General features: G+C 44.3%; 1 protein-coding gene across 1 annotated transcript; it reads left to right on the top strand.

Annotated features, from left to right (window-relative positions):
• Positions 1-2,320: 2,320 nt before the first annotated feature.
• Positions 2,321-11,275, top strand: map2k2b (mitogen-activated protein kinase kinase 2b). The gene is made up of 12 exons (XM_036554350.1): positions 2,321-2,611; positions 3,537-3,666; positions 4,766-4,976; positions 5,741-5,887; positions 6,109-6,186; positions 6,970-7,021; positions 7,352-7,476; positions 8,114-8,327; positions 9,081-9,133; positions 9,238-9,299; positions 9,945-9,990; positions 10,278-11,275. Exons 2-12 carry the CDS (start codon positions 3,578-3,580, stop codon positions 10,386-10,388), a joined length of 1,188 nt encoding a protein of 395 aa, XP_036410243.1. The 5' UTR covers positions 2,321-2,611; positions 3,537-3,577; the 3' UTR covers positions 10,389-11,275.
• Positions 11,276-13,944: the final 2,669 nt, after the last annotated feature.

The following is a 13,944-nucleotide window of genomic DNA, read 5'->3' as shown; positions in this document are numbered from 1 at the left end:
CTGCTGTCACATGACTGCTGGCTTTATTCCTCCTGTTGTGATTGAAATCAAGCACTAATACTAAGGCGATGGAAAGATGCAGGTTCATGGCGGTGTCATCGTAGTTCAGGCTATTCTTAAGTTATGATAGCCTTGTTTTCCTAGACTGATGCTGCGCAGATTCACTGGTCCTCTGATTTAAGGAGTGGATGGTTCATAGTTTTCAGTAGTCCACATGGTGTGAAGATCAGAAATTCAATGCAACATCAGTCCAAAAAAAAAAAAACAGGCATGCTGCCTTTGATTGGCTGGTGTGACTGACTGCACAATGGTTGGGTCCATGTAGGTTTTTCAGGCTGTGGGAGTTCTCCATCAGAGGGGTAAGCGTGTACACCTGTGTCCATGACACTGTCGGGCCATTTGGCACAGTCCCAGTGGGAGTCAGGAACAGGTTTTAGGCTGTTGTATTGGAGATCTGTCACTATTATAGCGGTGCTTCAGTGACTGATATCACAGATTATGGATCAGAACCTATAGTCAGAGGCGTTCTCAGTGCATGTTGTATTTTTTGTTGGTTCATTTGTTTTGCTTTTAAGTAAAATGGTCTTTTCACCTCTGAAAGCAGCTTTGCCGTTTTGGGTATTGGTGGCAATATCGTTGCTAGCTGATGGGTTTTGCCCAATGCGCAGATTGAAGATCATGTAGTGCTCCACCCTCCCCATGCAAACAGGGCCTGAAGGTTAACCAGTATGAAAATAACACCACCATCTTTCCTTTTTTAGTCTTGTAATCCCCCTTCGTCTCTGCCATAAGTAATGATGTCATCTTAGAAACGGGTGTGTTCCCCCCTTTTGGTCCAAGTGGATTTTACCATTCTCATTTTAAATTGATAATGACAATAAATGTGATTTAGAAATTAATGTCTTTTGTCTCTTGCAGAGGGCTTTGAATCTTGCAGAAGTGCAGTGTTCAGAAAACCATGATGCATGATTCGGTAATATGTGTCGTCTTCATATTTTCTTTTTTTTCCTGTTAGTTTCTTTTAATACAACACTGAAGTCCTTGGTGAAGCCCTTGGTATGTGAAAAGAAGGCCTTGTAATTTATGACCTTTCAGAGCAATACTGGGTAGATTTTCTCCATGAATCCAGAATTTCCTTACATTTATGTGAACTAGACATTTTTTTCAGGTTCCATATTCTGAGTAATACAGAAAAAAATACGAGCCATCTTCAGTTGCATGGCAGAGTCCTTAATACAAAGTAGTTTGATACCTGTCACTTCAAGGGAATTCACTATTTGAGTGAAAAAAGCAAACCTAGTTAATTCACCCTAAACACTCCCCGAGCTAATAGCCTTTGCAATACCATGCATTCATTAGACATAATAGTAATGGTTTGTTAATATGAAAGTAATGAAACCCAGGTCTGTCGCAAACCAACCCTTTGAGTTGTAGAAGACCTTCAAGGTTTGCAGTGTAGTTGAAGCGCCAAAAAAGAAATGAAATAGCCACAAATATGTAGTGGAAAAAGTACTGTTTTCTTTTTCTTTTTAGTAAGAACATAAGTGGAACAGCAGCAGACATGAAAACTCGGCTGCTTTTTGTTACACTTTTTTTTTTTTTAAATGTCAACTGCTTAAATAAGGGTACAGTCCAAATAAGGATGTCAAGTGCAGTGTTGGGGAAAGGACGAGGGGCACCTTCTTGGTAGTGGTCAGAGAATATGCAGACCCGGGGTAGCATGGCAGTGGCTTGCAGTTCCTGATGTAAATGTTCTGTGTTGTGTCTTTTTTGTATGTTCATATTAAAAGCCAACAAAACATTAATAAATAATATTTTATCAAGCTGTGATTTGACTCCAGTTGTGTCCGAAAATGAATAATGTAAATGCAATTATTTTCACAATAGCGATTCGTTTTATGCTTGAAATCATGCTTCTCGTAATGTCTGCCTGTGTGCTCAGGAGTTAATGTAACGAAATTTCAATTTGCTAGATGACATCTGGCAGATCTGTTCATGGGTCTACATGAGTGAAAACATTCAGATTGATTATCGAGGAAGCTAGCTAACCGACGTTTTTTCAACCTTTTATATTATGAAATAATGATACCTGTAATTCTGTTAATGATGCAAAGATTAAGCGTGTTACTATATTTACACCAACAACGCAATCTGCTTGTGGATGTCAGACAGCAGGACACTACTGTACTCTAAACGGGAAGATGACCTCTGCTTCGCGCAATTTCTCAAACAGGTGCACACGGGTCGTATATTTGCGGCAGGGGCCGCTCGTGTTGTAAAAATTGCTGCGCCGGATCTCGCGAGAGTTTTGCTGGGCTCATCTTGCCTTAGCTGCCTGCTTCCTGGACCGGAACCCCGAACCGAGTCTTCGCCGCACAGACGAAAGAGCCTGAACTGAGCCGCGCCCCCCCGGCCCTACCCCTGGGGACATCTGCGGCGATACTCCGCCAAGGGCCGAACATTCTCGGACTCGAGCAATCGCTGTCATCGGCGTAAACTGCCCTTCCTCCGTGTCCGCCAAGCCCAGAGACAGGCCAGGGCCGTGTCGGGAAAGCAAAGCACAAGACACCATTCTGTCTTATAAGTGTGGAGAGCGATAATGCGAAATGTGGTGATGCATTTTGTACATATTTTAATTTTGCACGAGTAGCCAGCTTTGTCAGCGTTAGCAAGCTAATTAAACACACTGTGTTGTGAAATATCTCGGGACACTGAAAGATCACGCTAGCTGATTGCTAACTAGCTAGCTAGCTAACAAGTCAGCTTGCTTAGAATTAGCCAGCTAGCTTCTGTGTAGGCTAGTCAGTTAGCTAGCTAGCTAGTTAGCTTGTAAACCTCATAGTTGGGACTAACGAGCGCTTGCTGTCCAATTAGCCACCAGGCTAGTACTCCTAGTTAGCCAGGTCATTTCGCAACTTGAGGTTACCTTAAAATAGAACAAATAATTAGCTTTAACATTTTAGTCTTTCTGATACTTGAGCTACGAGATGAATGTAGCTAGGTAGGTAGCAAACTTCAGTTATTGGAGTTAACGTTAGTTAAAACTTCTTTGCCAGCAAGCTACAGTGTGCTGAGTTGTCGGTTTCTTACTGTACTTGCCACCTGTCTCCACCTGGCACCTGACGTTGACAAACTGTTTTCATATTAACATTAGTGGCAGCTAGCATGCTAGTTAGCAGTCTTTGTCTAACTATTAATAGTCAGGTAACTTTGCTACAGCTAGCCAGATATTCCACATATGGAACAGTGCAATACTACTAATTTAAATCAGTTGAAGCCCTGTAGTTGTTTAATTTTTTTTTTTTTTTGAGAAATTGCTATTACCTTCAACTCTAACTCGCTAACTAGCTCTAACGTTAGTTAGCCCAAAGATTTATACAGCTCTAAAACGCAGAGCTACCTAGCTAGCTGACCAGTTATATAGTCTAGCTAGACTAGCAAGCCTGAAACCTCTCAGTATAAAATAATTTGTTCTGGCAACTTTAAAAACTATTTTATTAAAAGCAAAAAATCGCCGGTCTGTTTGATTTGTAAAGCTGAAGTTTTGAAAGGAGCCCCTGCCTCCCGGAAATCAGAAATGGCACCTAAAAAGAGACCAGTTCCTCTCACCATTACACCAACCGGGGAGGGACAGACCGCGTCCACCACCATTGATGCCGCCAATGAGTGAGTACCGCTGCTAGTTGGTCTTGACAGAATGGATTGGTTGTGATGTTAGAAAATTCGGACTGTCCCGAGTGCATCCGCGGTGGAGATTATGTCAATAACGTTACATGTGTTGTAAAATAACAAGTAGAATAGGCGTGTTTGATTAGTTTCAGTACTCCAGATTCAAAAGCACAGTTTCGGTGGGTTTGGAAAAGTGCCGGATTTACTAATCGAGATATATTGGGATGTGGGGGGGGGGGATTGCATCACGTGTAATTTGCTGGCATGGAAAGCACATATTTGTAGAGGCTCAGTCATGGCAAACGGTGTGGAAATATTTGGTATAGGGTGGATTAAGGTGACGAATTAAGGAACTCAAAAGAGTCATTGAGATATTCAGGGGTCGTTACGGATCGAGATTTAGGAAACTATTCATTTGGATTTAAATGACTTCTGGTCGAACATTTATTACTAGTTCACTTGAATCCCTCATAACGGACAGGTGACTGCACATTTCCTTGCGTTATAGGCTGTACATTTTCCATTAGGTTTATTACAGCTCTCCAAGTGTTTTGTCTTAAAAGTAGCTCAAGGAAGGTTCCTTGCTCTCAAATTGCTTAACAAAACTGTACCAGTGGCCGAAACACAGATTCCTGCATTGTAATGCAATCAGGCAGTCAATCAGTAGTGAATTTGGGGTAATACAGTACATTTTGCTGTGAACCCAATCCAGTCTTGTGGTAGACAGGACAGGTGAAACAAGTAGACCCGTATTATACCTCTCACTCAGTTATATCCTGAAAAATGGCGTTGGTTTCTGCTTGTGCGTGTCGTCTTGGTGCAACTTGATATGCTGTAGGGGGAGGGTGAGAATTTCTTATGAACAGAGATTTTTAAATCTGAAATTGCACTTTTATGTTGTTATACTGTATATTTAATGCTGTGAATTCAAATGCAGCAGCGTTTTATAATGGTAAGGAACAGAGTTTGTAACCCAATGGGTTTTACATTATGAGTAAAAACTGTAAGATGCGTTCGAGTGTCTGCTAAGCAGCCTTTACACCATACAATGACAGCTGTTCTCAGCAATGTCTTCCCTCCCCACCCCATTCCTCAGGGCTAACCTTGAGGCTCTGCAGAAGAAGCTGGAGGAGCTGGACCTGGACGAGCAGCAGAAGAAGAGGCTGGAGGCCTTCCTCACCCAGAAAGCCAAGGTGGGCGAGCTGAAGGACGATGACTTCCACCGCATCTGCGAGCTGGGCGCCGGCAACGGCGGCGTGGTCAACAAGGTCCGCCACAAACCGTCCGGCCTCGTGATGGCCAGGAAGGTGAGTCAGATCAGGAGGTCAGCATTGTGCTGTAGCAGTAAGAAGCAGGGCCAGTACTGTAAAGGCTGTCCATTCCATTCCCAGGTGGGAAAGGCACTTGCCTCTCTCAATATCCAAATGGTTTGAAATGTAAGGCAGTGGAAGTTGTTGTGGAGTAGAGCACCTGCCAATCAAGTGAGACTGCCAGCTATTGCTTGTTGTGGCTTATTGTTAAGCCTTGGTAATTTGAGAAGTACTGAAACTCATACCTACTCTTGGTAAGATTTTGTTAAACTGAAACATGTAATTAGGAGACAGTTTGTTGTTTATGTATTGTTGTTTTTGTTTTTGCATTATAAATGCAACTTTTGTCATGTCATTAAAGCAAGATTGAATTGAGTTGAACAGAAGGAGTAAGATGTCCCTTTGAAGAGAATGCAGAATGTGGGAGTTTTGCCTTCTGTTTTGTGCACATTTTGAGTGACTTATGGGGGATTTGTGAAGATAGTGAGTTGAGGGGTTGTGAGTAGGATTAGACGTGGACATGAGGGTCTGAAGTTTAAAGCCTGGGTGGGATATTGCTGTTGTAGCGTTTGAGCAGGTCAGTTGGCCTCCATTGCTCTCACAAATTGAATATAGTGAGAATTAAGTTACTGGGGATGCAGGGCTTTTCTAAGCGATTGGAGAGGCTCTCTTGGAGCGTGTCACTTTTGAGTAGCACACATTACTCGAAAGGTGGAATACTGTGGTCTAACCAGGGCCTCCCCGCCCTCCCTCTCTCTCAGCTGATCCACCTGGAGATCAAGCCAGCCATCAGGAACCAGATCATCCGTGAGCTGCAGGTGCTGCACGAGTGTAACTCCCCCTACATCGTGGGCTTCTACGGGGCCTTCTACAGCGATGGGGAGATCAGCATCTGCATGGAGCACATGGTGAGTGTGGAGGCTGCGCTTTGCCACACCCCTCCTGCTCTGGATGCCTAATAAAATAGAACAGTGCTGTCAATTTCAGATTAGAGTTACATACGCATATTAAGTGACAACTGCATGGTAAAAAATGGCTCAGGTTCTAAGTTTTTTTTCTAGCCCAAGATGCCCTTCAGGTTTCCAGAATATGGGTGTGGGTTGCAACATGTCTGTGCTCATCCCTGCAGGATGGGGGCTCTCTGGATCAGGTGCTGAAAGAGGCCCGGAGGATCCCAGAGGAGATCCTGGGCAAAGTCAGCATAGCAGTGAGTATTACACAGTGTTTACTCAGCAGTATTTATGGCAGTGAGTACCACATAATACTACTACCTTTTTACCCCGGGCAACCCACAATTGCCCCATTAAATATCGAGCTGTATATATGAGTAACGTAAAAAATTCAAACCTTCCCAAGTAAGAGAGTCTGCCAAATGACAATAATGTAATGCAATGTAGCAGTATAACGGGATTACTTGGAAGTTTCTGAAGCTGTGAGTATTATGCAGTTGAGATTTTTGAGTAGTAAGTAGTGAGTATCCTGTGTTTTAGTATTTACAGTCCTTTTAGCAGCTGGTATTGAACATTTATACATAGCAGTGCTCACGGCTCTGAGTGTTTCGTACCGGCACACTGTAATGCTCACAAAGGTGAGTATTTTACAGTATTACTCAGCAGTACTCAGCAGGGTGTAATTCCTCATCGGCCCCATATAAGGTCAGGGTGAAGTAATGCTGAATCAGCACATTTCCTGTTCTTGTGTAGGTTGTCCTCTTTGTGTGCGTGCCTACCGCACTGCTTAGCATTGTGGTCTGCGGGCATTCTTGTTAAGTGGGGTGGAATCTGTTGGAAGAGCCAGCGACAGGGCCAGCGCGTGTGGCGTGAATTCAGGCGAAAAAGCGATTCACAGGGAGAGACAGCCGCGGGTTAGAGGCGGAGCCCGCGGCGCGGAACGGCAGCCTGCCCGAACAGGGCGTGGGAGCGGAGGCAAGAGGGACGCGGGGGAGACGGTGCCGGTTCTCAGTGTCATCTCTCTGCAATGTGTCCGACAGGTTCTCAGAGGGCTTGCGTATCTGCGGGAAAAACACCAGATCATGCACAGAGGTGAAGTACAGTGACACGGTCTGTTCGTTTGTGTGTTGGGCTCGCCGTTATGCGCGTGTGTCTGTATGGGTTCTTGCCTTCCTGTGCATGTGCGTGTTGTGCGTGTTATGTGTGTTGCAGTGTATGTTTCACCGTATATGTGTGTGTTGAGCTTTGTGTTGTTGTCCGCGTGTTGCGCTGTGCGTGTCGAGTGTTCAGCTTGCTGATCTGGTTTTTGGTTTGTGGAGAGGGACGGTGTGGTGGGCGCGGCGATAGAGCTGGGAGAAGCACAGGGGACGCCGTAGCTGTGCTTTCCACCCTCTCACCCACGTGTTCCCCTCCCTCGTGCAGACGTCAAGCCGTCCAACATCCTGGTGAACTCTCGCGGGGAGATCAAGCTGTGCGACTTCGGCGTGAGCGGCCAGCTCATAGACTCCATGGCCAACTCCTTCGTAGGAACGCGCTCCTACATGTCGGTAAGTCGGCCCTCGCCCAAGCCTCGTACCCTCCCCAGTGCCCCCCCCCTTCCTTTCATCCACCAATATTCTTATGCAGGAAGGTCACAGAAAGCGGTGAGGTATCCCAGTGAAAACTGGCTCATCACAGAAAAACAAGTTTTTGTTTTTTTTTCCTTTTTTCCTAGCTAACTCATTAGCTTGACATCAGTTATGCTAGCAGTGTTGATGTCTAGCAATGTCAGTTTGCTGATAGATCTAATAAAATGGACAGCACGCTGGCTTTTACATTAGCATAACATCTCTCATATTTTATATTGACGCAATATTTTGTATTGTTACATGTTGCAAAAAGTACCCCCCCCTTTGCAGTTCCATCTCCAGAGTTGCCCTCAATTTGTAATTACGGCTTATTATATTACTATATTTAGTGTTTTAGCAGTAAAAAATAATCCTTGAAAATCTTACATTCATCCATAAAGCATTGCTGAAAAGTAATGGAAAATGTGAAGCGGTCTGACAGTGAGCCAGCGGTGACAGCTGTGCTCGGACCGCGCTGCGCCGTGTTTGTCTGACACGCTGTGCAGTGACGCGCTGGAAAGTGATGCTCTGCAGAGCGTGTCTCTGTGCGTGACGCGTTTGTCCCCTGCCTCCCCAGCCGGAGAGGCTGCAGGGCACCCACTACTCGGTGCAGTCGGACGTCTGGAGCATGGGCCTGTCTCTGGTGGAGCTGGCTATCGGGCGCTACCCCATCCCCCCTCCCGACGGCAAGGAGCTGGAGGCCATCTTCGGGCGGCCCGTGCTGGACGGGGCCGAGGGCGAAATGCACAGCACCTCCCCGCGCCCCAGACCCCCGGGGCGGCCTGTCAGCGGTGAGCGGCGCCCAAAATCAGCAGTCCTGTTAACGCTGCTGACGTCGCTCGTATGGCTAACACAGCTACCTAACTAACACAGATAACACCGCTAGCACAGCTAGTGTAGCCAATACTGCGACCACAGCTGACATAGCTGACCTGGCTAACACAAGTAACAAGGGTAACACAGCCAACACGTAGTCACACAGTTACATAGCCAACAGAGGTATAGCGCTTTAACATCCACTGCTGCGGAGTGGTACTGGTATAAAAAAGAGAGAGTATTTGCAATGTCACACATGGTGCTCTGGTAGGTTAAGCTTTAGGTAGAATAGGACATTATTATATATGTATATATATAACATTTAGTTAGTCATTAGGTGACGCTCTTGTCCGGAGAGACTTAAAGTGCTTATAATAAGCATTAACTTAAGTATATTAACGGAAATCATCCATAACACCACTGAAACCGTGTCATTGTATGACACAGTGCTACAGACAACACACTGTTGCACACACCGTACTGAAACACAGACACGTATCAAACAAGACAAACAGGAGTGCTGCAATAGTCACAAGGTGCCCCAGTAATGAAGAGCATGTGGCATTAAAGGCTGTTAGTGGTGGGTGAAGGAAGGCTCTGGGTTCATATCCAGACAGCTCCATTTCCACAGTGATGCGTATTAATGTCTCACACGTATTTTGATGTAATCACATTTTTAATCCTTTTTTTCTTTTGTTCCTGATTCTAACGTGACTCTCTGCCCCCAGGTCACGGCCCGGCCATGGCTATCTTTGAACTGCTGGACTACATTGTGAACGAGGTCAGAAAAAGAGGAGTGGCTCTTTCTCTTTCCTTTATTAACTCGCCCTCTGCACCGCTCTGCCAGTTTCCTCACCTCCTGTGTCTTTGTTCTTCCGCTAACAGCCTCCCCCGAAGCTGCCACATGGCGTCTTCACCTCAGATTTTCAGGATTTTGTGACAAAATGGTGAGTCTTCGCTCTGTCACCTCAAGTACTGCTTTTCCGCCATTTTTTGACACTGTGGAACTGGAACCATGTTGGTTCTTTATACCCCTTTTCCACTGTAGAATTGGAACCAGTCTGGCTCATTATACCCATTTCCCACTGGTGAACTGGAGCCAGCCTGGCTCCACAGGCTCCTGGCTTTTTTCTAGTGTACAGTCGATATCTCTACTGTAGATCTGCACTAGTTCAGGCCCAAGTGCAGATCCTCATTGCAAAAGGGGAACACAATCCACTCTGGTCCAGCAGAGCGTAACCATCAGTGAATTCATGTTGTGAAATGACAGTACTACTGCGATGGGTACACAGGACGCTGGGAGACATGGATGAATGTGCAATATGAATAAAGTATTTCTGTAATGCACGGCAAGGCATCCGTTGTAGTTTGTTGTTATTCCTGTTTTATTAGTCGTCAAGGAATGGGAATGATCATTGGGTGTCATTTCTATGGGCTCTTTATATAGATAAAGCATGTTCAGAGTAAGTTTAGGTAGAAAGAAGCACCTCCCGGAAACTGGGGGAAGTGTGTGTGTGTGTGTGTGTGTGTGCGTGTGTGCGCATGAGTGACTGTGTTATTTGTGTAATTTAACCTTGTATTTACATTCTCAGCCTCATCAAGAACCCAGCAGAGAGAGCTGACCTGAAGATGCTGATGGTGAGCAGAGATGTTTCTCAGTAATGCTTATAACATCCACAGTTACTTAATGAATTCTTTTGTTTCTTGTGGGGGGCATAGATGTGTGGCCAGTGGGAAAAGTTTATCAGTCTGTGGTAACGCAGCCCTTATTCTGAACCCTGGCTGTTGTTTTCTTCCTGGATGCTTTACATGGACATTGTGTTTGGGTTTGTGTTAGACTCTGGGCAGCAGCTTGCTGGCTCAGAGCGGGCACGGCAGCGTTTGGCTAAGCACCGTGTCTCTGCTTTTTTATCGTTTGTGTACAGAACCACACCTTCATCAAGCGCTCTGAGGTGGAGGAAGTGGACTTTGCCGGCTGGCTGTGCAAAACCATGAATCTGAACCAGCCCAGCACGCCCACGCGCACCGCCGTCTGACCTGCTGTCCGTCTGTCTATCTGCTCACGCCACCGGGACGTCCCCCTCTCTCTCTCTGTGTCCCGCGCACGCACATGCACACACATGCATACACCTGCACGCACGCACACATGCGCGTACACACACACACACACACACACACATATTCTCAGCTATCTCATGCTCCCCCTTTTTTCAGCTAAATTTGACCAAGCCACCAGTATCGACACGGCCTCCCCTTGGCAAGGTACTCTGATGATTGAATTAATCAAAATTAGCCAAGAAATGCCTTGTTGACTGTGCTGCATTGGTAAGGTGACTTGAGTCAGGCCTCCAGAGAACAGCTGCTGTTGCTGAAGCTCTGGCTGCCTCCCAGCTCCTGTTCTGCCCTGTTCACATCACCTCAGAGATGATGGTGTTGACATTTTATCATGGAGGTTTAGCCCTCACAAAACGCACATTTAACACAGACTTGGTCTATCACCACGTTTGCAGTTCCTGTGATATTTCACAGTCTTGCAAAAACAAAAAAAGATATATATATAGGTTTCAGATTTCACATCAGAGCTGATAATGCTTGGGAGGTGGTGGAAAGAATATTAGTGGACATTAGATATATTTATGAGGAGGAGAAGAGAAGAATATGCTTAGAAGAGGCTTCCACTCTATTTTAGCCTCAGGGAAAATGGAGGATCAGGACTACAGCTTTGCAGAATGGGTTAAAACGACCCCTGGAGACTTCTCACTGCTGTTCCACACTTTTCCTGGGTTTCTGAAGTTAGAGATGAAACGTAATCTTGTGAGAACAATGTGTTCTCCCAGTCCAGTGTAGATTCGCAGACCACTACATGGAAAGAACAAGGAAACGATTACTTTGTTTTTTTTTTTTTTAAATGAATCATTTAAACGTTTTATTCCCCCCTCCTTATGTCTTCAGAAGTTGAAGGTTTGTGGCTTCAAAATATTTATGTACTGAACTGAAAGTTTTACCCGAAAAGCCATTTTATGTTCAGATGTGTTTCTGTTTTGGATAATTAAGCCGATTCTGTTTAGTAGTGGTCTTCATTAAGCTGTAAACTGGAGCTGATAAGAGTGTGGGGGAAGAGGAATCATTTTTATTTAGGTACTTGAGGCAGTATTGTAATTACGATTGTTCTCATTTGGATCAACAACCATCAGAAAAGCGCTTGAAACGGTTATCGTCGGATTTCTGCAAAATACCTGTGAGGTTAAGGCTTAAACCCTCTCCCGGGTTGTTTCTACACATACCAAGAAAAATACCTGTGCTTTTTTTTTATTATCAAATGTGTTCAGCGCCTGAGCTGGTAGCATGTGGATCTCTTATGAATCCCTTGGACTCCTAAACACAGTTTAGTGTTTGCACATGCTGGATTCATTTTTTCCTCTAATAATTTTTTAGGTGTCAGTTACATTTTTCCCCCAAAACTGCAGTTTCAAAAAAAAAAAAAAAAAGCTTCAGGAAAAAACCTAACTGCATTTAGTGCTCACACCTGCTATTATGTGGCATTTATTTTAGTAGGCTATAATTATTATTGGGTGTTTATATCATTATGTGTATATAGTTATGCATATGTGTGTATACATATGCGCCAACATATATACATGTATTCATAAACACACCTGTAGGAATAATATGCATATGTCATGTTTTTTGTTTGTCTTCTATTGGCTGGCTATCATGTGGGTTGAATGTAAAGTTTACCCGTGAAAAATGAAAGACGGAAGTGTCTATCGCAATGGTGATCAAGTTGCGAGGTGTGAGACCTTGGATAAGAGTTAACGACGTGATGCTTTTCTGTCTCGCATGTGAGGCGCGCTCGTCCGCGATTGGCTCAGACTTTTCTCGTTGAGCTGCTACACCAATCAGAGGAGTGTATGTATTGTTTGCAGAGAGAAATGCAATATGGCCTTATTTGCAGGCTATTCTGGTGTCTTATAGTCTCACTTTCCTTTCTCTTGGTGAGAGATGCATGATGACAATATTAAAGACTTGTTTGGTGAAGGGAGGAATATACATACAGACATATATATATATATATTTTCCATAGAGCTTGGATGTGGGATGAAAGTGCATTCCGATATTGACAATGGGGATTGGGGGCTTTTTTTTTTTTTGCTGCTTTCTGTTCTCTTGTGGATTTCTCAATAATGATTTTAAATGGAGGTGGTTTGTACTAAAGCAGAACTCTGTTAAAAAACTGTCTTTATTTTATTTTTTAAAGAGTCATTATTGTCAATAAACGGCACGTTAAATCATGAGAAAGAAGAGACCGTGCTGGACTGAGGGTTGTGTGTTTTTATTTCTGGTGTGTGTGTGTGTCTGTTCGTGTGTATGCGTGTGTGTTCATGTGTATGTGTGTGTGTGTGTGTATGTATATGTATGTGTGTGTGCGAAGTGGGGCTGAGGAGGGTGTTCTGTGTTCTGAACTGTCAGGGCTGGGCTCAGCTTGTGAGCCTCCCCACCCAGCTTGCAACAGTGGGAAAGGCCAAACTAGGCAGAATGTGCGTGTTTAAGGCATATATCATTAAACAGTAAACTTTTTTTCTTTTCTTTTTTTTTTTACATTTTGTATGATATTAAGCAGGAGCCACCTCTAAATGTCTGAGCTGACTGACATGCAGGAAGGAAGAGAACTGAAAAGATAATGGACTGATCCAGGATGCTGATTGTGCTGAAACTTTGCGACTGTCTTGAAAAGAAATGAGATTTAAAAAAAAAAATCCTTCTTAGACCTCTTACTGTGCACATACAGTGCCATCCCTCAACTGTCTATTAATCTGTATCACAAATGAGCTGTTTATATCCTGTTGCAGTCCAGAGCAAGCTTCCTCAGCTCGAGCCTTGAATACTGCCCCCTGTGGTAAGTTTGTGTACCTGCGCTTCACTAAGTACACTGTCCTGCATTACCCGGTGTCCTCTAGGGTAGTGGTCTCCAAACCCTGGCCTTACCGCCAAGAATAATTTCCATAATACCCTAAGTCACCTTTTTCTTGTGGAATGGAGCCTCGTGTTGGCCACTGATAGCTAACCAGCGCCTGTTATAGTCAGCAAGAGGTGATTGATTTCTCTGTTATATTTGGGTGTTGCAGTGATTTCTGCAATCTTCTCTGTTGGGAGTCAATGTGACTCACACAGTGAATAATTATCAACAGCATTTCAGCTTTGAAGAGACAAAAATTATATAAAAGTGGTATGTACAACATGAAAAAAATTACATAGTAATCATTGCCTTCGATTTGTCACTGAAAGTTGAGGATACACCATTTTGTAATTTTATAGCGTGAATCTTGCGTTCAGATATTGCACACCCGAGATCCCTTCAAAAACTGGTTGATTGTTTGTATTGAACTGGTGCTCCAGAAACAGCTGCGCGGTTTAGATATTTAAGGCATTTTTCTCGATAACTTGATAACCCACCCAACCCATTTCTTTGGCAAAGTAAGACTTTGGACACATGAAAGACCACTTAATTCTTGCGAAGAGCAGTCATCGCGTTTTCAGTTCTGTATTTCACAGGAGTTGGAATGCCAAGCCTTGCGTGTCCCGTGAATGTGG

This window comes from Megalops cyprinoides, chromosome 20 (assembly GCF_013368585.1).
Source record: "Megalops cyprinoides isolate fMegCyp1 chromosome 20, fMegCyp1.pri, whole genome shotgun sequence".
Taxonomy (NCBI): domain Eukaryota; kingdom Metazoa; phylum Chordata; class Actinopteri; order Elopiformes; family Megalopidae; genus Megalops; species Megalops cyprinoides.
This window is presented reverse-complemented; position numbering and strand designations above follow the sequence as displayed.

Coding starts and splice junctions, on each gene's coding strand:
- map2k2b (XM_036554350.1), top strand. CDS start 3,578: ATGGCACCTAAAAAGAGACCAGTTCCTCTCACCATTACACCAACCGGG. Junction 3,667..4,765: donor ACCATTGATGCCGCCAATGA/GTGAGTACCGCT, acceptor CCCATTCCTCAG/GGCTAACCTTGAGGCTCTGC. Junction 7,022..7,351: donor ACACCAGATCATGCACAGAG/GTGAAGTACAGT, acceptor TCCCTCGTGCAG/ACGTCAAGCCGTCCAACATC.